The sequence below is a fragment of the Dreissena polymorpha genome, chromosome 1, assembly GCF_020536995.1.
Source record: "Dreissena polymorpha isolate Duluth1 chromosome 1, UMN_Dpol_1.0, whole genome shotgun sequence".
Taxonomy (NCBI): Eukaryota; Metazoa; Mollusca; class Bivalvia; order Myida; family Dreissenidae; genus Dreissena; species Dreissena polymorpha.
In genome coordinates this window covers 202,776,461-202,800,132 of record NC_068355.1, presented here as the reverse complement: position 1 = coordinate 202,800,132, position 23,672 = coordinate 202,776,461, and the positions used below count along the sequence as shown (strand labels likewise).

Below are 23,672 nucleotides of genomic sequence, written 5' to 3'. Positions count from 1 at the left end.
TAGAGAGATAACAAAACGGTTCTGGAATGATGTAGTTACAGAGAGATTACAGAACCAGTCTGGTATGATGTAGTGATGGAGAGATAACAGAACCAGTCTGGTAAGATGTAGTGAAAGAGATATAACAGAACAAGTCTGGTATGATGTAGTGACAAAGAAATAACAGAACCAGTCTGCAATGATAGCTCCAGAGAAATAGCATAACCAGTTTGGTATGATATAATGACAGAGAGATAACAGAACCAGTCTGGTATGATAGCTCCAGAGAGATAAAAGAACGAGGTTGGTATGATAAAGTGACAGAGAGATAACAGAACCAGTCTGGTATGATGTAGTGACAGAGAGATAACAGAACCAGTCTGGGGGTATGATGTAGTGACAGAGAGATAACATAACCAGTCTGGTATGATGAACTGACAGAGAGATAACATAACCAGTCTGGGGATATGATGTAGTGACAGAGATAACAGATCAAGTCTGGTATGATGTAGTGACAGAGAGATAACCAAACCAGTCTGGTGTGATAACTTCAGAGAGATAACAGAACCAGCCTGGTATGATAGAGTGATTTTGTTAGCTCCAGATAGATAACATAACCAGTGTGGTATGATAGCTCCAGAGAGTTAACAGAACCAGTCTGGTATTTTTGTAGTAATGCTGTGAGCTCTAGAGAGCTAACAGAACCAGTTTGGTATGATGTAGTGATGTTGTGAGCTCCAGAGGGATAAAAAAACAGTCTAGTATGGTGTAGTGACAGAGAGATAACAGAACCAGTCTGGTATGATGTAGTGATGTTGTGAGCTCCAGATAGATAACAGAACCAGTCTGGAATGATGTAGTGATGTTATGAGCTCCAGAGAGATAAACAAACCCTTCTGGTATGATGCAGTGATGTAGTGACAGAGATATAACAGAACTAGTCTGGTGTGATGTAGTTATGTAGTGACAGAGAGATAAAAGAACCAGTCTGGTATGATAGCTCCAGATAGATAACAGAACCATTCTGGTATGATAGCTCCAGAGAGATAACAGAACCAGTCTGGTATAATTTAGTGATGTTGTGAGTGCCAGAGAGATAACATAACCAGTCTAGTATGATGTTATGATGTTCTGAGCTCTAGAGAGATAACATAACCAGTCTGGTATGATGTAGTGACAGAGAGATAACAGAAGACTGGTAGGATAGCTCCAGAGAGTTAACAGAACCAGTCTGGTTTTTTGTAGTAATGCTGTGAGCTCTAGAGAGATAACAGAACCAGTCTGGTATGATGTAGTGATGTTGTGAGCTCCAGAGAGATAACATAACCAGTCTGGTATGATTTAGTGATATTGTGAGCTCCAGAGAGATAACATAATCAGTCTCGTATGATGTAGTGATGTTGTGAGCTCCAGAGAGATAACATAACCAGTCTGGTATGATATAGTGATGTTATGATCTCCAGAGAGATAGCATAACCAGTCTGGTATGATGTAGTGATGTTGTGAGCTCCAAAGAGATAACATAACCAGTCTGGTATGATGTAGTGATGTTGTGAGCTCCAGAGAGATAACATAACCAGTCTGGTATGATTTAGTGATGTTATGAGCTCCAGAGAGATAACATAACCAGTCTGGTATGATTTAGTGATGTTATGAGCTCCAGAGAGATAACATAACCAGTCTGGTATGATTTAGTGATGTTATGAGCTCCAGAGAGATAACATAACCAGCTGGTATGATGTAGTGATTATGTTAATCAGGCTTAGTAATGATTTGGGAATGTTTGAGAAAATGATTTTGGTGGTATTCAAATATATGATTTGGGTTTTATTAGACTTTCGTGAAATTCTCTTTAAAGTATTGATGTGTTATTATATCCTCATGAATGAAAGTCATGATTTTCCACAGCAATCTTAAAAGTGTGATTGCTGTAAGACTGGCAACTGGTTGTTACCCTCCCCCCCCCCAACCATTTTTCAGCAACCTTTTTTAAAAGCTTCAATTTGTTCAATCATTTGATGAGTCATACAAAAACACTGCAATGGTGCTGAATCAGCTCTGCACAAAATTCAAGATTGAGCGTTATCACAGCTTGTAAACTGGTATTAACTGTCTTTGTATATTTTGATAACCATCATTAAAAGAAAGAAGCATAATATACTGATTTGCACCTGTTAGTCAATAGGTCAGATGGTTGCTTGGCTGGTCAGTCCATCGATGTTTTGTAATAAAACAAAGTTAAGAGACAGTTTTCAACTGCAATCATGCAAATTAGTAAGATGGCTACTTGTGAGAACACTATGTCAATGTATTAGGTCAAATGTCAGAAGTATTTGTAACATTACATTAGAAAAGACAAAATATCACATCACAAGAAGGTGCTCACCTAAAATCATTTTAATTAGTATGCTGGTTCCTTGTGAGGAAAGCAAGACACCTATTAATTGTGCCTGGCAGCAGGTTAAAGGCTAATGTCAAAAATAATTTTGGCATGAAATTAGTGTCTGCACAAAATCTATACATGTAGTACGATTTGATTTAAATTCAGGTCAAAGGTCAAGGTCATAGTATATTGCAATATTAAATATCCTTGAACAATTATGGTTTGTGGGCATACATATTTATGCCCCCCTTCGAAGAAGAGGGCGTATATTGCTTTGCTCATGTCGGTCGGTCTGTCGGTCGGTCTGTCGGTCGGTCAGTCTGTCGGTCCGTCCACCAGGTGGTTGTCAGACGATAACTCAAGAACGCTTGGGCCTAGGATCATGAAACTTCAGAGGTACATTGATCATGACCCGCAGATGACCCCTATTGATTTTGAGGTCACTAGGTCAAAGGTCAAGGTCACGGTGACCCAAAATAGTAAAATGGTTTCCGGATTATAACTCAAGAAAGCATACGCCTAGGATCATGAAACTTCATGGGTAGATTGATAATGACTCGCAGATGACCCCTATTGATTTTGAGGTCACTAGGTCAAAGGTCAAGGTCACGGTGACCCGAAATAGTAAAATGGTTTTCGGATGATAACTCAAGAACGCATATGCCTAGGATCATGAAACTTCACAGGTAGATTGATCATGACTCGCAGATGACCCCTATTGATTTTGAGGTCACAAGGTCAAAGGTCAAGGTCACGGTGACCCGAAATAGTAAAATGATTTTCAGGTGATAACTCAAGAACGCTTTTTCCTAGGATTATGACACTTCATAGGTACATTGATCGTGACTCGCAGATGACCCCTATTGATTTTCAGGTCACTAGGTCAAAGGTCAAGGTCACAGTGACAAAAAACGTATTCACACAATGGCTGCCACTACAACGGACAGCCCATATGGGGGGCATGCATGTTTTACAAACAGCCCTTGTTTACAAATATCTGTTGTATCTCTTTCAGATGAATTTTTCGCTAAATATTGATACAAGTCCTCAAAAAACTGTTGTTGCTGGGAATAAAACAATGGCTGAGGTTGAAACCAAGAATGTATCCATAGCAACCAATAAGACTGAGGTCAAGCCAACGGAAGAAACTATATTATTTCCAGAAATACCCAAGGAACAAATGTAAGTCCCTGTTGCAAGTTTAAGTTGTCAAAACCTTTTACCATTCAAGTATCCATAACCTGGTGTCGACAATGCAATATACAATAAGCTTCTTAAAATGCATGTACATAAAGGAGTGTACTTTGCCATGTATAGTGTGCAGTTTAATACCCCAAAGTTTTAATTATGCCCCCCTTCGAAGAAGAGGGGTATATCGTTTTGCACATGTCCGTTGGTCTGTCCGTCTACCGAATGGTTTCCGGATGATAACTCAAGAACGCTTACGCCTAGGATCATGAAACTTCCTAGGTACATTGATCATGACCCGCAGATGACCCTATTGATTTTCAGGTCACTAGGTCAAAGGTCAAGGTCACGGTGACTTGAACCAGTAAAATGGTTTGCGGATGATAACTCAAGAACGCTTACGCCTAGGATCATGAAACTTCATAGGTACATTGATCATGACTGGCAGATGACCCCTAATGATTTTCAGGTCACTAGGTCAAAGGTCAAGGTCACAGTGACTAGAACCAGTAAAATGCTTTCGGGATGATAACTCAAGAACGCTTACGCCTAGGATCATGAAACTTCATAGGTACATTGATCATGACTTGCAGATGACCCCTATTGATTTTCAGGTCACTAGGTCAAAGGTCAAAGTCACGGTGACTCGACACAGAAAAATGGTTTCCAGATGATAACTCAAGAACGTTTACCCCTTGGATCATGAAACTTCATAGGTACATTGATCATGGCTCGCAGATGACCCCTATTGATTTTCAGGTCACTAGGCAAAAGGTCAAGGTTACGGTGACTCGAATTAGTAAAATGGTTTCCAGATAATAACTCAAGAATGCTTACGCCTAGGATCATGAAACTTCATAGGTACATTGATCATGACTTGCAGATGACCCTATTGATTTTCTGGTCAAAGGTCAAGGTCACGGTGACTCAAACCAGTAAAATGGTTTCCGGATGATAACTCAAGAAAGCTTACGCCTAGGATCATGAAACTTCGTAGGTACATTGATCATGACTCGCAGATGACCCCTATTGATTTTCAGGTCACTAGATTAAAGGTCAAGGTCATGGTGACTCGAACCAGTAAAATGGTTTCTGGATGATAACTCAAGAATGCCTACGCCTAGGATCATGAAACTTCAAAGGTACATTGATCATGACTCGCAGATGACCCCCATTGATTTTCAGGTCACTCGGTCAAAGATCAAGGTCCCTGTGACTTGACACAGTAAAATGGTTTCCGGATTATAACTCAAGAAAGCTTACGCCTAGGATCATAAAACTTCATAGGTACATTGATCATGATTCGCAGATTACCGCTATTGATTTTCAGGTCATTAGGTTAAAGGTCAAGGTCACAGTGACAAAAAACGTATTCACACAATGGTTGCCACTACAAATGACAGCCTATATGGGGGACATGCATGTTTTACAAACAGCCCTTGTTTAAAAAGTGATGAACCGATTTAACAGTAGTAAAATGGTGGTGGATTTCAAGTCTGATTAGCAAGTTTCTCTATTGTTTTTTTTCCCTCAATTTTGGCATTATACATGGTTGTGTGTAATACATCCTTATGATGGTAAATTATTTTTTTTTAGAAGCCCTAAGGTCCTTCCCCCTACATTTAGCCAAGATGACCCTGGGGTGGGTATTTCCCCCATGCCTGCCAACCTTAGCCTTGTACCATGGCCGGATCATCTACAGGATCAGTTCGATAGGCTCACAGCTGAGCTAGAAGGAGGTACACAAATGACACCAATGGTGGTATACTTTCTTTGAACATACATTTATTAAACTTCACTCTCTGAAAATTGGACAGTCCACACAGGCTAATCAGGGAGGACTCTTTACTTCTATATGGTATTTTCTGTTTAAATGCTCTTCTTTGCAAAAATCCAGTGAGCATTTTTAATGCTATAATGTAACGGATGTTTGATGTGGTAATAGTTTTCGTATAGCAATGAAAAACCACAAAATGTTTCAAAGTGATAATTATTTTTAGCTCACCTGTGCACAATGTGCTCATGTTGACCTTTGTGGTCACCTTTTGTCCATCTTCAGTTGAGTGTTGGGCAGCATCAACATTTGCCTTGTTAACACTCTAGAGGCCCCACATATTGTCCAATCTTCATGAAATTTGGTCAGAAGATTTTTGCAAATGGTATCTTGGACGAGTTTGAAAATGGTTTTTAGTTGCGTGAAAAAAAAACATGGCCGCCAGGGGGCAAGTCATTTTTTGCCCACCTGAGCACTTAGCACAGTGTGCTCATGGTGAGCTTTTGTGATCACTTTTTGTCCGTTGTCCGTGTGTCGTGCGTTGTGTGACGCCATCATTTGCCTTGTTAAAACTCTTAAGGCCATATCTATTGTCCAATCTTCATAAAATTTGGTCAGAAGATTCGTCTCAACAGTATCTTGGACGAGTTTAAAAATGGTTTTGGTTACTTGAAAAACATGGCTGCCAGAGGGCGGGGCATTTTCTAATATGGCTATATGTATGGCTATTGTAAAACCTTGTTTACACTCTTAAGGCCACATTTATTGTCGGATCTTCATGCAACTTAGTCTGAAGAATAGTCCTAATGACATCTTGGACGAGTTCAAAAATGATTCTAGTTGGTTGAAAAACATGGCCCCCAGGAGAGGGGCATTTTTTTCTTATATGGGGATAGTAAACCTTATAACACTCTAGAGATCACATTTAGTGTCCAATCATTATGAAACTTGGTCAGAACATTTGTTTTAATGATATCTTGAATGAGTTTGAAAATAGTTTCGGTCTGTTGAAAAACATGGCCGCCAGAAGGCAAGGAAGTTATCCTTATATGGCTGTAGTTAACCTTGATAGCGCTCTAAAAGTAACATCAATAGTTCACTTTTCATTAAACTTAGCCAGAAAATTTGTTCTAATGATATATTGGGTTGCACATAACACGTCAGGTGAGCTACTTTGGGCCTTTCAAGTCTTTTTGTTTTAATGCATTACAAAGTAAAACCTCAAATAACTGTATATTTCAATTGAAAGTTTAAGGTTGTTCAATTGAAACCAATGTCACATGTAGCACTCAATTAGTTAAGTGTCAAATTAACTTGCAGGGGAGATCACCCAGGCTGGATTTGACAAAAGGATGAAGGTGCTATGGAAACAATACCAGAAATACCTGCTCTCTCCAGATGCCATATTAGACGAGCAAAAAAGAAATTTACGTGTCAAGGACCAACAAGAAAAGAAAAAGAAGATTCAAGATCCCAAAAAGCCAGCGGTAGGTTTAACACAGAAAACTCCTGCGGGAATGGTGGATCCCAGAGACCGCAAGAAAATGGCCCAGGCAGCGGCTATGAAGGAGAAACTTAAAATGAAAATAAAGGGTTTGGAAAAAGAGAAAAATGCTGCTGTGGATGATGGTAAGTTAGATAATCATAATGACAATATTATTGAGCTTGTTGAAGACAAAAATGAGAAGGAAAATCATCCACACAAATCCCGGAATCTTCTGGCATATTTCAATGAAAGTCTAGTGTTTAGGGGCATAAATGAGCTGGAAGATGATGCCTTTGCGACAGGTTTGGAAACTGTCGACAGTTATGTGGAAGATGTTGATATTCAGCCAGATACTGTGAGGCTGTTACCATGGGAGAAGGGAAGCTTAGCTGATTTACAGCAGGTATACATCTAAGGATACAGATTTTTTTATTTAGATTAAATATGTGTAGTGTGACTAGTATTACCCATATATCCTTTGGTCGAGAGATTGAACTGCATGTATAAATTCTATTGAGCAGTAATTTCAAGTGACCAATGATATTGTTAGACAACCGATTCAGAGTCATAAAGTATTCTAATGATTCTGACACATATTGTTTTCACATACATGCCAGAATTTTTCAGGTCCAAATCGGGACTTTCCATAAAGAATTGTCGGGACATTTTACCAAAAAGCGGGACACCTAAAATGATCAATTATTCCACCTTTTCTATATACTCAACAGTCAGTATATTGCTTACAAAAACTCTAAATTTCTGCCCAATCTTGACGATAAATGTGTGTTCAGAATTTCGTGAACACAGACGTTCTCCATTTTCCGGAAGTAAACACACTCCATAAATTAAAATGAGGGGTATCCCTGTATGCCTCGATTTGACATCCAATTGGTACAGTGATATCCCCTTGAACATATGTAAATCGCGTGACAGGATGTGAGTGCATTGAGCACTGTTCTTATTCAACCAATCTTAAATTGACTCTAAATTTAGATTGATGCAATATGTACAAAATATTTTCTGAAAATCAGTCGAAAACAAAAGGTAATTTGGGAGAAACATCAATGTATATTGGTCATCATTCAATTTGTTTGATGTACAAAATCGGTGTTTTGACAGGATTTATAACCTTAGGTTGTATAATACACAGGATAAAAGTATCGTTGGACTTGATTGGGCCATGAAATACAAACGCAGGTGGCGTTAATTTCTTTACGATACATCTTTCGATATCAATTAGCGACCCCCATCATAAAAACACCATGGTCTGAATGCTGATTAAATCAATAAGTTGCCGATAAATCACTGATAAGGTGTCAATAACAACACTGATGCACTAGAGTAGTAGAAGTGGGTTGTTAATTGGGGGCAATAAAGGGATTAGCGATGATAAGTTTTAGCCAGAAAGAGCTCGAAAAGCGAATTTTATTGGGAACTTATAGACCTTATATTGTTTTTAACGAATGTCGGGACAAATCATCTCAAATCGGGATGCTGGGACAAAGAGCCCAAAAGCTGGACTGTCCCGCCGAGATCGGGACGTCTGGCATGTATGAAGTTTTCAATGGCTCTGTCCATTATAATAAAGAGCTACTGTTATACTGACCTGCTGCTAATTTAGCACTTGTACTTTAACCACCCTCATTGAATTAAATTTCTCTTCATAAGAAATTATTTCTTTGCAATAATAGCAATGGGAGAAACAGGAAGCCCAGGCCAGTTATCAATACCCAAATTTCAAGCAGCGACACCTGATGGACACGTTCGGAGACTCCCTGCGCCATGTTAACTTTCTCTACAACAAGGCGTTTGGTTACACCGCACGCAAAGTGCCAGGTCACATGCCACACATGATTGACAAGAATATAATGGCAGAGCTGCAGGAGAGGTGAGAATATTTTTTGCTATAAAAAGTTTCTGCCTGGTGTGATTTATCATTATTCAAGATGATGCCAAACTATACTCAGGTTTCAATTGTTGATAAGCAGCGTCAGTTTCATTTTGTCTCTTGTTAGCTCACCTGAACACAAAGTGCTAGTGAGCTGATGTGAAAGGTAACACTCCTTTGTTCGGCATCGTTTGTCATCAACACATTGCTTCAAACAACATCTTCTCCAAATTTTCTTTGCTGATATCACAAAACTTGGCATGAAGGATCCGTGGGTGATCCTCTTTCAATGTTGTTCCAATTGTTAGGGTTCACTGCATATGTAGGTGACAAGAGATAAGAAAAAATAAAGTGGAAACTTACATTTTTCTGTGCATCAATACAAAACTGTATAGGAGTGTTTTTTTATACTATGAAGAATTGCAAGGCAATTATTTTTTGCTTCTTCTTGCAGAGTTATGTGCCTTTGAAATCAATTTATAAATCAATGTCTTTGTGAGTGATAAATTTGAAGTAACACACAGCAAAGTTGTGAGATTAATTTTATGAATACTCAAGCTTTGCACCTGCTTGAACTGAGACAGTACTCTGATATTTGTCATCGTCAATGAATTTCTAGTTTTTTTTGCAATCAGGCTGATCCTATCACAATCATTATCAAATCATTATGATATTGTTTTCTTTTAATCGGTATAAGCCTGATGCATTCCTGAAAAAACAAGCAATATGATGAACTGAAAGAGCCAAAAATTGTATTGTTTGCCATACAAATGGGATTTTACATTTTACTGATATTATTACATCATCCTGAAAAATATTTGGTGAAGGGAAAAACTAAAAATTACCTCTTTCTTTAAGATTTTCCCAAGAGTAGATAGTTACGTCTAACAACAAAAAGTTGGTTCAGGGAAGAACAAAAAATCATATTGTTGTCAGATTTCAACACCAGTTGGCATTTAAGTTTTATTGATATAATTTCATCATTGAGACGAAACATTTGGTGAAAGGAATAAGCAACAATCCGTTTTTTTCAGATTTCCCGATGAGTGGGCAGTGACGTCCTCCCACAAGGTACGCCACTCTAAGGACATGCAGTTTGCCTTCGCCTACTTCTACTACCTGATGGGAGTGAAGCAGGTGGTCACAGCAGCAGACGTATTCCGTGAGATGGACACAGACAATTCACTGTACACGAAAATATTTAAAAAAAATAGTTATTATTTAAGCGAACAAGACCATTTTTGGATAGTTTTACCAGTGTTTTAATCAAATGATTAAGTCAGGTATCGTAAAAAATATGTATAATTGAGTTAATGTTCATGTCAAATTGTGTGGGGCTTATTTGTCCTATGGATTGAATATGGGCCGTGCTCTGTGAAAAGGGGGTTAAATGCATGTGCTTAAAGTGTCATCCCAGATTAGCCTGTGACTTTTTTACAGGCTTCTTCAAAACATTATGGACATGTGTTAATGATACGCTGTCTGTTCCAGTGTGTTATCAGATAGGGAGATTCGGACACTTGCGACTCGTCTGTATGACCTACCGTTAGATCTACAGGTAAATAGTTGTTGTAACCCTTTCCCACTTAGATGCTAAGTGAAAATGGCTACCAGAACAGCCTGTGAATAATTGGCTTGTTGATAAGGGGTTACATTTCTATCGTTAATAGCTCACAAATATGATTACTTATTTGTTTTAAAAGTCACAAACAAACGAACCTCACATGTGCTATTGTTTAAAATTTGTTAAACACTTTTAATGCACATTTTAATGCACATGTGTAAAGTATCGTCTCAGATAAACATGTTCAGTCTGCAAAAAAATTAAATTATCTAGTTAGGGCAAAATATTTGCAGAGCTCTTAATTGTGCGACGGCCCTTACATAATGATGCTATCTCTTTATTGTTATTCAAAAATATATTCATGAAAAAAAAAGATGTATTTCTCTGTGATTGCCTGTTACAGACCTTGACCAGCTTTGAGTTCCTTTTTGTGAACTGTTCTCGACATCTCTCCAGCGAGTTACAGGCCCAGCCGGGGGTCAGAGAGACCGAGATGTACTACGAAAAAGACATGGTACACTGATTTTGATGTTTGAGTCTCGCTCTGAGAAAACGGGGCTTAATGCATGTGCATAAAGTGTCGTTCCTGATTACCCTCTGCAGTTTGCACAGGCTAATCAGAGACGACACTCTCTGCTTTTATGATATTTTTGTTTAGTAACAATCCATTATATGAAAGTGTCATTCCTGATTTGCCTGTGCGGACTTCACAGGATAATCTGGGTCAACTCACTAAGCTCTGTTTTTCTAGGGCGGAGCTAGTTCATATCTCTCTTCATAACTGAAGGATTGTATTGAATCATACATATTTTATTGTAACAAACCTTAAACATGTTTCTGTGGATTTTTTTCAGGCGAAATTTTATGTCCGACATTATTTTTGTAACAATTATTTGAAAAAATCTGCATGTTATAATATATGGAAGAAAATCAAAGTCTCAATTTTTACTGAAATGTCCATCAAAAATGTTATTAAGCAGTTTTGATACAAAAATGTGATATTTCATGTGCAAATAACATGAAACCTGTTTGCCATTTCAGCCACAAGTAACTTTTAACCAGTTTGCCATTTCAGCCACAAGTATCAAGTTGTCTGTTTGCCATTTAAGCCAAAGAGAACTAATTGTCTGTTTGCCATTACAGCCACAAGTAACTAGTAGTATGTTTGCCATTTCAGCCACAAGTTACTAGTTGTCTGTTTGCCATTTCAGCCACAAGTTACTAGTTGTCTGTTTTCCATTACAGCCATTATTAACTTGTTGTCTGTTTGCCATTTCAGCCAAAAGTTTTTAGTAGTCTGTTTGCCATTTCAGCCAAAGTAACTAGTTGTATGTTTGCCATTTCAGCCACAAGTAACTAGTTGTATGTTTGTCATTACAGGCACAAGTAACTAGTTATCTGTTAGCCATTTCAGCCAAAAGTAGCTAGTTGTATGTTTGCCATTTCATCCACAAGTAACTAGTTGTATGTTTGCCATTTCAGCCATATGTAACTCATAATCTGTTTACCAATTCAGCCACAAGTAACTTGTAGTCTGTTAGCCATTTCAGCCAAAAGTAACTATCTATCTATCTATCTATACTGTCTTACTCCCCTTGCGGGTATTATTGATTATTGACTAGTTGTATGTTTGCCATTTCAGCCACAAGTAACTAGTTGTATGTTTGCCATTTCAGCTACAAGTAACTAGTTGTCTGTAAGCCATTTCAGCCAAAAGTAACTAGTTGTATGTTTGCCATTTCAGCCACAAGTAACTAGATGTCTGTTAGCCATTTCAGCCAGAAATCACTAGTTGTCTTTTTGCCATTTCAGCCACAAGTAACTGGTAACCTGTTTTCCATTTCAGCCACAAGTAACTCGTAATCTGTTTGCCATTTTAGCCACAAGTAACTCATAACCTGTTTGCCATTACAGCCACAAGAAACTCGTAACCTGTTTGCCATTTCAGCCACAAGTAACTCATACCTTTTTGCCATTTTAGCCACAAGTAACTCATAACCTTTTTGCCATTTTAGCCACAAGTTACTCGTAACCTGTTTGTCCACTGCCCAGAGATTCAGGCATTGATGAAGAACAAATTTCCACCTCAGAACAAATATAAGTAAGCACAGGAAAATAAAACAACTAGTTTGCCAATGTTTATTTTTCAGTTTGAAAGTATAAAATTATTCAAGTATAAAAAATCACCTTAATTTTAAATAAATTGAAGCAAATATATATTTGATTTTTCTTTTGTGCTTGACTAAGCTAAGAAGATTAACATGGAATCAGCATTACTCAATGGTAATCATTTTCTATAGAAATTTTTATCTAAAATACATAACACTTTTTATATTTTGCACCCTTTAAAGCAGAAAAAACTATGAGCAGCGTTCTCTAAAAATTGGGTGTAATACACATGTACAAGTGCATAAAGTGTCATCTCAGATTAGACAAGCTTATCTGGGGTGACACTTAACCCAAATGCATTAAGCCCTGTTTAAACAAGTCCAGGAGTCAAATAGATGATCTTGTCGCTAGGTACACAGAAGTAGACGATGCAGAGATTGCCTTCAAAATGATCAAAACCAATGTGTCCTTAGTAGTTGGCCAGCTGGACGATATAAGAAAGCATCCAAAGTAAAGTATTTTTGAGCCACGCTCTGTGAAAAGGGGGTTTAATGAATGTGCTTAAGTGTCGTTCCACATTAGCCTGTGTAGTCCGCACTGGGGAATCAGGGACAACACTTTCCACTTTTATGATATTTTTTTATTCAAGAAAGTCTCTTTTTAGCAAAATTCCAGTTAGGCGCAAAGTTTTGTTCCTGATTAGCCTATGCAGACTGCACAGGCTAATCTGGGACCACACTTTATGCGCATGAATATAACTCCCTTTTCACAGAGCACAGCCCATATTTATTGTATTCTTTCTAGTGGTTCACAGAGATACAGCAAATATTAAAGATTAGTAATTAATTGTATAAAACATTGAAAATAAGTGAAAATTATCAATAATATTCACTGTTTCTATGTAACTGCTATTTCATAGATCACGAAAAAGTATGGTTAATGACAGTGATAGTCTTCATTTCAGAAATCATTTTTTGACGTCATGGCATGATTATTCCTGCAAATTCTTATCAAACCCTTTACAAATGTAAACAAACAACAGGAAATCATAAGATTCGGTAGATGTCAATTTTTAATGCACTTTTTACCATGTTAAATATTAATACCTCTGATCATTCAGGACACATAATTGATGATCTTCCAACAGATTCTCTGGTATATAGTTTGCCTACTCTCCCATTTTGAGAAAATTCATTGGCCTAATTAAGTGATAATATACACCATAGCATTAAACTTGATGCTCTTCTGAAACTAACACACATTTCTTGTTAAACCTTTGCATGCTGGGAAATTTGTCATCTGCTAAAATGTTGTCTGCTGAATTTCTTGAATTAGCATTTTCTTCTATTTTTTTCAAAGAATACTATCAGAATAGCAAACAGTTTGGATCCTGATGAGACGCCACGTTCTGTGGCGTCTCATCTGGATCCAAACTGTTTGCAAAGGACTTCAAAATTCGGTTCCAGCACTGAAAGAGTTAAACCTTTACCACTTAGATATGTATTTTGACGAATTTGTAGTTCCTTAGAAAGTTACATTTAATAAAATAGTAAATACCTTTCTTACTAAATTCAAGTTTTAAGTGCTCATTTCCAACCCTTAGTTATGCTCGATTGGTCATTGTTGGCTCAGGTACTACTTCAATGTCCCTTAGAAAGTAACATTTAATGAATGACCTTTCTCACTAGATTTAAGTTTTAAAGGCTTCATTTCAAACCATTAGATACTGATGAGCAGAAAACAGCATAAAGCCTGAACAGACTGCGAGTTAGTCGCAGGCTGTTCTGGTTTTATGCTGTTTGCACATTTTAACTTTGCTTCTGAGTGGGAAAGGGTTAACTTTTTTGTCTACTTTATATTACCCCATTTTTCAGGAAATTCATTTGCCTGAATGATAATATAGATCACAGGCAAGATCAGGCCAAGACGGTGAAGGCCATACTGGCAGACTTCTACGAGTCATTCTTCCCTGTACAGTCTCAGCTTGAGTTACCCAGAGAGTATCGCAACAGATTTACGCATATCGATGAACTTAGAGAATGGTACAATTGGTTTTGTTTTCACAGAGTTGATTACCAAGTTAAGCCACTTTATGCATGTCTGCTTCCTCCGATATAGCGCTCCTTCTAAATGGAAGTTTTTGTGCAGTCGCCTATTGGTTAAGGGGTGAAAACTGTACAAAGGTGTATGCAGTTCTTTCTTTTTCACTGGTCCGTTTCTCTTATAAAATATAACTATTAAATCAATATATTGTTTATATAATAATGTGTGCTTGTATGATTGAATGAATTATCCCTTTAACACTTAATTATGTATTTTGACGTGTTTGTATTCCCTTAGAAGTCAAATCTTATTAAAGACCTTTCTTACTTAATTCAAGCTTGAAAGGCTTCATTTCCAACCCTAAGATACTGATGAGCAGCAAACAGCATAAAACCTGAACAGACTGTGTGTTACACGCATTCTGTTCTGGTTTTATGCTGTTTGCACATAGCAATTTTCACTTTGCTTCTGAGTGGGAAAAGGTTATTTGCTAGGTAATTAACTTCCTCAGAAAGTGGGGGGCATTAAGAATTGCACTGTCTTGTCTATCTGTCCATATGTACGTTTGTTCTGAAGCTTCAGTGGATATGTTGAATGGTTTTGTGGCCATCCTAGTTGTTATGAGATTAATAATTATTGATTTAGCGGAGTTTATTGACAGTAGAATTAAAAATGGTTTGGCTTTTTATGTCCCCCACTATAGTAGTGGGGGACATATTGTTTTTTGCTCTGTTGGTTGGTTGGGTGGTTGGTTGGTTGGTTGGTTGGTCTGTTGGTTTGCGCCAACTTTAACATTTTGCAATAACTTTTGCTAAATTGAAGATAGCAACTTCATATTTGGCATGCATGTGTATCTCATGGCGCTGCACATTTTGAGTGGTGAAAGGTCAAGGTCAAGGTCATCCTTCAAGGTCAGAGGTCAAATATATGTGGCCAAAATTGCTCCTTTTATGAATACTTTTGCAATATTGAAGATAGCAACTTCATATTTGGCATGCATGTGATCTCATGGAGCTGCACATTTTGAGTGGTGAAAAGTCAAGGTCAAGGTCATCCTTCAAGGTCAGAGGTCAAATATATGTGACCCAAATCGCTTATTTTATGAATACTTTTGCAATATTGAAGATAGCAACTTGATATTTGGCATGCATGTGTATCTCATGGATTTGCACATTTTGAGTGGTGAAAGGTCAAGGTCATCCTTCAAGGTCAAATATATGGGTCAAAATTGCTCATGTAATGTCACTTCTGCAATATTGAAGCTAGCAATTTTATATTTGAAATGCGTGTGTATATCAAGGAGCTGCACATTTTGAGTGGTGAAGGGTCAAGGTCAAGGCCATCCTTCAAGGTCAAACGTCATATAGGGGGACATTGTGTTTCACAAACACATCTTGTTCTTTGAATGAATTATCCGACAATGACAGCTTTTATTGTGTTATAAGTAAGTGAGAGCATATCACTTGCCTATCCGTCCATATGTTTGTTTGTTCGAATCTTCTTTTGTTTGTTTAATTGTTTTGTTGCAATTGAATTTTTAAGAAGTAGAATTTTTGCCATCTTGGTTGTTATCAGATGCATGATTATTGACTTAGCATAGTTTATTGGCAGCATAGTGTATTGACATTAAAATTAACAATGGGTTGGGTTGGGTTTTTTCTTTGTATGAATTTTCTAACAAGGAGAGATGCAAGAGTTTCATAAAGACAGTGATCTTTAAAAAGAATATAAACTAGGCTGAATGCATGTGTCATCCCAGATAAGCCTGTGTAGTCTGCATAGAATTGATTTTTGTTTAAAACAGACTTCCTTCACAGGAGACATTTATATAAGCAGAAATTGTATCGTCCCTGATTAGCCTGTGGGGCTGCACAGATTAATGATAATCTGGGACAAAACTTCATGCACAAGTATTAGGCCCAATTTTCCCAGAACAATGCATATATAGTGATAAACGCTGTAAATTAATTAGTTTCACCGGAGAGGACTTATGGTTTTCGCTGTGTGTCCGTCAGTCTGTCACACTTTTCTGGATCCTGCGATAACTTAAAAAGTTCTTAATATTTTTTCATGAAACTGGGAACATGGATAGATGTCAATATGGACATTATGCACGTCATTTCATTTCGTTCCTACGTCAAAAATTCTGGTTGCTATGGCAACACATAGACTAGAAATACTGCTGAAAATGGTTGTTTTCTGGATCCTGCGATAACTTTTAAAGTTCTTAATATTTTTTCATGAAACTTGAAACATGGATACATGGCAATATGGACATTATGCACGTCATTTCATTTAGTTCCTACGTCAAAAATTCTGGTTGCTATGGCAACAAATATATAATTTTTAATCTGAAAATGTTGGAATTTCTGACAATGGTGGAGCCGGTAGGGGACTTATATTGCTTGACAATAGTCTTGTTATAAATGTTTTGTTAAATTCTATGATGGAAGAGCGTATTTGTAATAACAATGATAGTATAATTATATATTTTACTCAGTTTTAAACTACTGTGCTATTTTCTTTTCTTTTTTAAATTCTAGCATCATTTTTGAAGGTGCATTTTTCAGGCGGCAGTATAGGGACTGGTTGAAGTTCTGGACACATTTAGCATTGGTGCTGCTAGTTATATTCACAGTTGCTTCGTACTTCTCAGATAAGGTAAGTTTTGGACACATCTAGTGTTGAAACTACTTGTGATATTCTAATTTGCTTCATACTTCTAAAATAAGGGGAGTACTTATATGGAACATTAAGCAGATAATGTTTCAGTTAATCAATTGTACCATATCTCACTACGTTTTCTACATACGTATTAAATGGTCTATTTTATAGGGATGTGTTTGTTGCCAAAGTATCAGCTGGTATGTACATATTTAAATAAATGAGCCTCCCTTTGTGAAAAGAGGGTTTGATGCATGTGCATAAGTGTCATCCCTGATTAGCCTGTGCGGAAACGAAAGCGGCACAAAACTTTACGCATATGCATTTAACCCCCTTTTCACAGAGCACATCTCAAAAATCATGTGTATAAGGTACCTATTTACTTGTTACTTAGTATACATACTCGGTGAAATAAGGCCAAAGTGAGACATATTCATATTTGACCGGTCTGGCTAGCTCTGTCTAGAGAGTTCTGGACGTCCAATCCAAAGATCAAGGATTCAAGGATACCTCAATATTGATCTGGAAATGATTGTTTTCCTCGCAAACAATGTTTGTAGGGGGGGGGGGGGGGGGGGTAAATTATAATAACCTAACCTTGACTTAGTATCTCTTACAGTCAATAATCTACGGAATGCCTATAGGGCCAAGTTGATTTTTGTGTGTCGACCTTCGCACGACATTCAAGCGATGCACGATATGACACTCAACTCTTGAATTTGACATGTCGACCTGTGTGGGAGTAATTTTCAACTGCAAGCACGTTGCAATAGTAACTTTTTCAGCCATGTTTACTTGTAGCTTAAAAAGTTACTATAACACCGTTCTTGCAGTTGAAAAAATTACTCCCACACCGGCCGACATGTGACACTTGAGTGATATTTGCTCGATATAGTGTAGAGTGTCATATCATGCGTCGAGTCGTGCGTCGAGCAAATGTCGCGTGTCAACCTTGGGAACTTTAGGTCGACAGGTTGCATTTGTGCTACATTTGCTCGATATATTGTCGAGTGTCGTATCGCATGTTGCGCTTCGTATCGTGCATTGATCAAATGTCGAGTGTTGCACTCCAAGGTCGACACACGACAATTCAAGTCGACATGCGAAGCAACACGCGACATTCATTGCAACACACGATATGACAGTCGACAATTAAGTCAACAGTCAAGATTTCTGCAATATTTATTTTTTGAAACCCAGCGCGATATGCGACACTCAAATTTGAGTGTCATATCGTGCGTCGCTTGAATGTCGTGTCCACTTGGCCCTATCTGGATTCTGTAAAATTCTGACTTAACCTTGAGTTTGTTTTTCGTTTTTTTATATGATGTTTACCATCATGCTCATTTTAGTGGTCACAGATATTGTTTTTACCCTTATATCATACTAAACCCTGTATTTTTGCAAGAAAATAGAATGTAAATATTGGAATATCTTAGATTTGAGATGGGTTGTGTGCTGACCAACATTCTCAGCTCAAATCTCATCTTCTGAGTTGAGCTCAAAGATTAACAATATTCCTTATACTGGGCTCTTTGACTGATACTTGGCCCTTATTGGCTGATACTGGGCCCTTATTGACTGACACTGGGCCCTTATTGGCTGACATTGGGCCCTTATTGGCTGACACTGGGCCCTTATTGGCTGATACTGGGCCCTTACTGACTGACACTGGGCCCTTATTGGCTGACATTGGGCCCTTATTGGCTGACATTGGGCCCTTATTGGCTGACATTGGGCCCTTGTTGGCTGACACTGGGCCCTTATTGACTGACACTGGGCCCAGGGGGCTGACACTGGGCTCTTATTGGCTGATACTGGGCCCTTATTGACTGAAACTTGGCCCTTATTGGATGATACTGGGCCCTTATTGGCTGATACTGGGCCTTTAGTGGCTGACACTGGGCCCTTATTGGCTGACACTAGGCCCTTATTGGCTGACACTGGGCCCTTATTGGCTGACACTGGGCCTTTATTGGCTGATACTGGGCTCTGATTGGATGACACTGGGCCCTTATTGGCTGACACTGGGCCCTTTTTGGCTGACACTGGGCCCTAATTGGCTGACACTGGGCCCTTATTGGCTGATACTGGGCCCTTATTGACTGATACTGGGCCCTTATTGGCTGATACTGGGCCCTTATTGGCTTATACTGGGCCCTTATTGGCTGAGAAACAGCTCTTGTTAATGATATGTTAATATGCACATGATGCAATAAATATATAATTTATATACTTGGGTACTCACTATGTTAATATGCACATGATGCAATAAATATATAATTTATATACTTGGGTACTCACTTATACAATGAGGTACTTTCTTATACAATTTTGTTACAGACCATACAATTTTGTTACAGACCATACAATTTTGTTACAGATCATTAAATGTTCTTACAGATCACACAAAATTGTTACAGATCACACAATATTGTTACAGATCACACAATTTTGTTACAGATCATTAAATGTTATTACAGATCGAGGCTGCTCAACGTCGGTTTCTACGACGACGATCTCCAGACAACTCGACCTCAAGTGCTGGCTGTGACACGGGTCAAGGTCACATGGTTATCACCGTCTGACGGTGTCTGCTCTGGTTTATGACACCTGACGTGATCATGGTGATGATTGCTATAGTGATCATGATAATTGTTGCCATGGTGATATATGAATCGAACAAATTCTAAATTTGAAACAATACTCAATGTTAGTTTTAACATTATATGTGCAATAGATTTAATGTTATAAAAATAGAACTTATGTCAGTGCATTTTATTTAGAGATGTTGTATTTTTTTGCAGAAACTAACAACAGTAACTGTTAATAAGACAAAGTAAGAAGTATAAATAGTATTCTGATCAAAATTGAAGTCTTCCTTTCATTTAATTCCTAATGATTACTTTATTTTTCAATGTGTTATATGATTTGTTCATTTTCATTGGTCAGGTGTCGTAAACCAGAGCCATTCTGTGATATTTATTGCCATTCTAAGAGTGTGTTTCATGAAAACCATACGATTGAAAATCCAGACCCATTGACTACAAGAAAACATAGCTGTGAGTGCCATAACCATGATTGCTCTTTGATTTCTGTAATTACTTACACAAGCATGTTAGGTGTGCGTACTTGACAGTAGAAGCTGTGATTCAAAACCTTTAAAAAATTTGAACATATTTATTTTGAGACATGATACCCTGTGTTGCCCTATCACTATCATTAACATGCAGGTTTAATGGTAAATATTGAAGAGTTATTCCAACAATAAAATAGCAAATTACATTAAATTTGGGTTAAGTCAATTAATATCTTTAAAATTTTCAATGTCACGTGATTTAAACCCCATTTATAAAAAATTGTTTTGTATTTTAAGGGTCAAATACCTTGCATTATTCTATGGCATTATATTGTATTTCATATATATTTTTTACATTCCATTGTCAAAAGTTTGTAAAACCCTCGTTCCTATAGTGTCAACTTTTTTGTTCATTTGTGTTCTTTCATTGATGTCATATCATAGTTTGCCCTGTTTTGAAAAAAGCATAATTCTGTACTTGTTTTCGTTGCTCACTGTTTGTTAGAAATAGAGACGGTTATAAATATACTTCTACAAAACCTTTCATTTATTTACAAATCTCTTTTTTTCAAATTTTGATAATTAAACGTGCTGTTTGAAACATTAAGTTCCCATTAAATCTGTGTTTTTCTGTTAATGGGTCGCAAATTGTGGTCACTTAAATTCAAAACTGAACATTACATATTGAAAGTTTAGTAATTTATCATTTAAAGAGTTAAGAGGCATTTTTCTATTAAAATAGCAACATCAGTTACAAACCAGCATAAGCAAGTCTGAGTAAATTAACTATGAAGATGCCCCATGTTGAAATGATGGGCTGTTTGGCAACTCATATCTGTCACTAATGTCGTGTTACAGTTTACATTCCCAAACTACTGGTATCCACGTGTAGCGTAATTACGTATTGTTCGTGGAGAACACACAGTAACAAACAAAGTTCATTTCTGTTTTCATCGAGATTTATTTCTGTTAAATTATTTCTAACACAACGCTTCTAATGTTCATGAAGTACAATTTTACAGCGCGGCGGCCAACATGGCCGCCCCGTCAAGAAAACGTGACAACTCTCACCGCAGACTTTCAAATCTAACCGCAGAATCCTCTTACAACAACCTCACAGCATTTTTATTCTGAGGAAAAATAAACATAAAGTTTAGACATGTCTTATCCCATTCTTGATTGGTTAACTGATACTCTTCCCCCGATTTACTAAACCCACCCCTTCGAATAACCCTTGTTGATTGGATGGATCGCACATACATCTACCACCTGTCACAGCAGAAGAGTGCAATACACAATTATCACTTTGGGAACAGGAGACCTCATTACATTAGCATACTTGATCATACAAACAGCTGTTCTCTATGGACAAAACACATTGGTAATATGAAACCTAACACTTCTATAATCGATTATGCAAACCCTGATACACATTCGATACACATTCAATCCGAACTTGTATCCGTATGTACCTTGGGAAATTGGAATTACCCTTATATAATTATAATATCTGAATTATGTATTGGTTTGAAGTAATGTTGACCTACGAGCCAAATTGTTAATCAAGAACTAAGACCATGTCAACAGATGTTTCCGATAATTGAACTACATTGGAGAAATGAAACCATACTTCCATAATCAATTTTTCAAACTTCATTACATACCCCATCCGAACTGACATCTGTTATGTTAATTCCTAAATACCCGCAACACACAGCAACATTACATACTCAAACATATTATTAAAATATTTCCCTATTATTAAATCTATCTGTACTTAAATTTCTATCATAAGAATATACAATATGCATATACCGTTATGTCACACACCAACATCTACAAAAAATTATCTTCCAAAATGTTCAAATATCAATTATTTTCCTCATTTGATTTGTAAATATTAAGATTTTCCATAGGGTTTGTAGCTTGGGATTGATGACGCTTTTAAGATTATCTGTTTATATTCACAGTTTATTATCAAAGGGGATTTTAAAAATTTGTGTGGTACCTATTTGCTATAGTTATGTTGATATTTAAGGTAAAGTCCGTCAAAATTAACTTGGCACTTACGAACTCTTAAAGCATAAATTTAGCGCTTGGATTGTTTCCTATATTTACATTCTTCTTTGTTCTTACAAGTTTTGAAATAATTTATTTAAAATAACAGTGTACTTAATCAGGTACGACTTTATCAATTAAAAACGCTTCTAGTATGGATTTTTTGTAACGGCGCTTTTATATGTTAATGTATACTGGTCAGTGCCAGGTTAATATTGGCCAGCTATATCAGGATGCAGGATCTCATGACTTTGTGGGGTTCCACCATTTTACTTTAATGGATGTATACACTACGGTGAGTGGTGCTTTATTTCAAATAACTTTTTAAAATTATTTTCTTTAAGAATTTCAACTAGTGCATAAAAGACAGAGTTTTATGCTGCTTAAGTCAATGTGAAATACATCTGAATAACATTATTTAATAAGCCTGTGTTCTTGTTAAAAAATTCTGTATCTACTGCATCCATTGTACATGTACACGGTTATGTTCAGGCAACACGAAATTTTGTCAACAATTTCAGACGTATTCAAGGATTTATTTTTATACCTTAAGATACCGGCACAAACTGCAAGAAAAAAGTTTATGTATTTCAATAACTTGAGATATTTGCAAAAAGAAAGTTCTTAACGGTGTGTGAACATTCTGTCCAGCCCATGTGTAAAACCCAGGAAATCGCGTTGATTCTGCACCCTGATATATTAAGGCGGTAAGCTCTACAATGATAACCAATTGTTATTTGTGTAAGATTTTTATTTTTCTAACTGTGTCAAATGTGTGTTCTTAATAGCATAGAATTTCATACGATTACAGCATGCACACCTGGAATTCTATTATAGGTAACATTAGTGTAAACTGTTACTGTTTGAAATACATCTAAAAATTAGCAATGCCACTTTGGAATTTTTACTTTTTAGAGCTACCATCTCGTTGTGTTTTGCAATATTATTTGTATGGGTTTATTATGCATATTTTATTTAATGTATATCAGGAACATGTGTACATGTAATGTACCAGAATGTTATGCATTGGCGTATTTAATGAGTATACATGTTATTTTAAGTACATTTCAAGACATGGGTATGTTGGCAATGTTTACATTCCACATAATAAAATATGTCAAACAAAAAGCCGTTATTCATTTATATCAAGCGTATTTACGTTGAAAGAAGAGACCTGACATTTAAAAATGTAGGGTCGTGTTTCAGTTTACATTCCCAAACTACCGGTATCAACCAATATTTACAAACAATATTTATCTACCAAAATGTACAAACTACAGTTATCAATCAACGTTTACAAACAACAAGTATCAATAAAAAATAATTAAAAAACGGGTATTAACAGGTAACCGTCATCATAATTCCCTCGACGGACCGGTCTGGTCGTTGGAGGTAGAGACCACAACACAGAGAGATCCGCGCACGTCAGGTCTTTTGAGCTAATCCACGGGAAGAGA

General features: G+C 37.0%; 1 protein-coding gene across 2 annotated transcripts in view; it reads left to right on the top strand.

Moving 5' to 3' along the window:
• LOC127864660 (N-acetylglucosamine-1-phosphotransferase subunits alpha/beta-like) overlaps nucleotides 1-23,337 on the top strand; it is a 50,448-nt gene extending 27,111 nt beyond the window's left edge. For both annotated transcript variants that reach the window (XM_052404504.1, XM_052404503.1), the window contains 12 exons: nucleotides 3,378-3,544; nucleotides 5,147-5,289; nucleotides 6,645-7,213; nucleotides 8,502-8,698; nucleotides 9,733-9,885; nucleotides 10,190-10,256; nucleotides 10,666-10,776; nucleotides 12,278-12,363; nucleotides 12,783-12,881; nucleotides 14,246-14,413; nucleotides 16,985-17,075; nucleotides 19,562-23,337. In XM_052404504.1, coding sequence (XP_052260464.1) covers nucleotides 3,378-3,544; nucleotides 5,147-5,289; nucleotides 6,645-7,213; nucleotides 8,502-8,698; nucleotides 9,733-9,885; nucleotides 10,190-10,256; nucleotides 10,666-10,776; nucleotides 12,278-12,363; nucleotides 12,783-12,881; nucleotides 14,246-14,413; nucleotides 16,985-17,075; nucleotides 19,562-19,666 — 1,956 coding nt within the window. In that variant the 3' untranslated portion in view covers nucleotides 19,667-23,337. The remainder of the gene's footprint in view (nucleotides 1-3,377; nucleotides 3,545-5,146; nucleotides 5,290-6,644; nucleotides 7,214-8,501; nucleotides 8,699-9,732; nucleotides 9,886-10,189; nucleotides 10,257-10,665; nucleotides 10,777-12,277; nucleotides 12,364-12,782; nucleotides 12,882-14,245; nucleotides 14,414-16,984; nucleotides 17,076-19,561) is intronic.
• The last annotated feature ends 335 nt before the right edge of the window (nucleotides 23,338-23,672 follow it).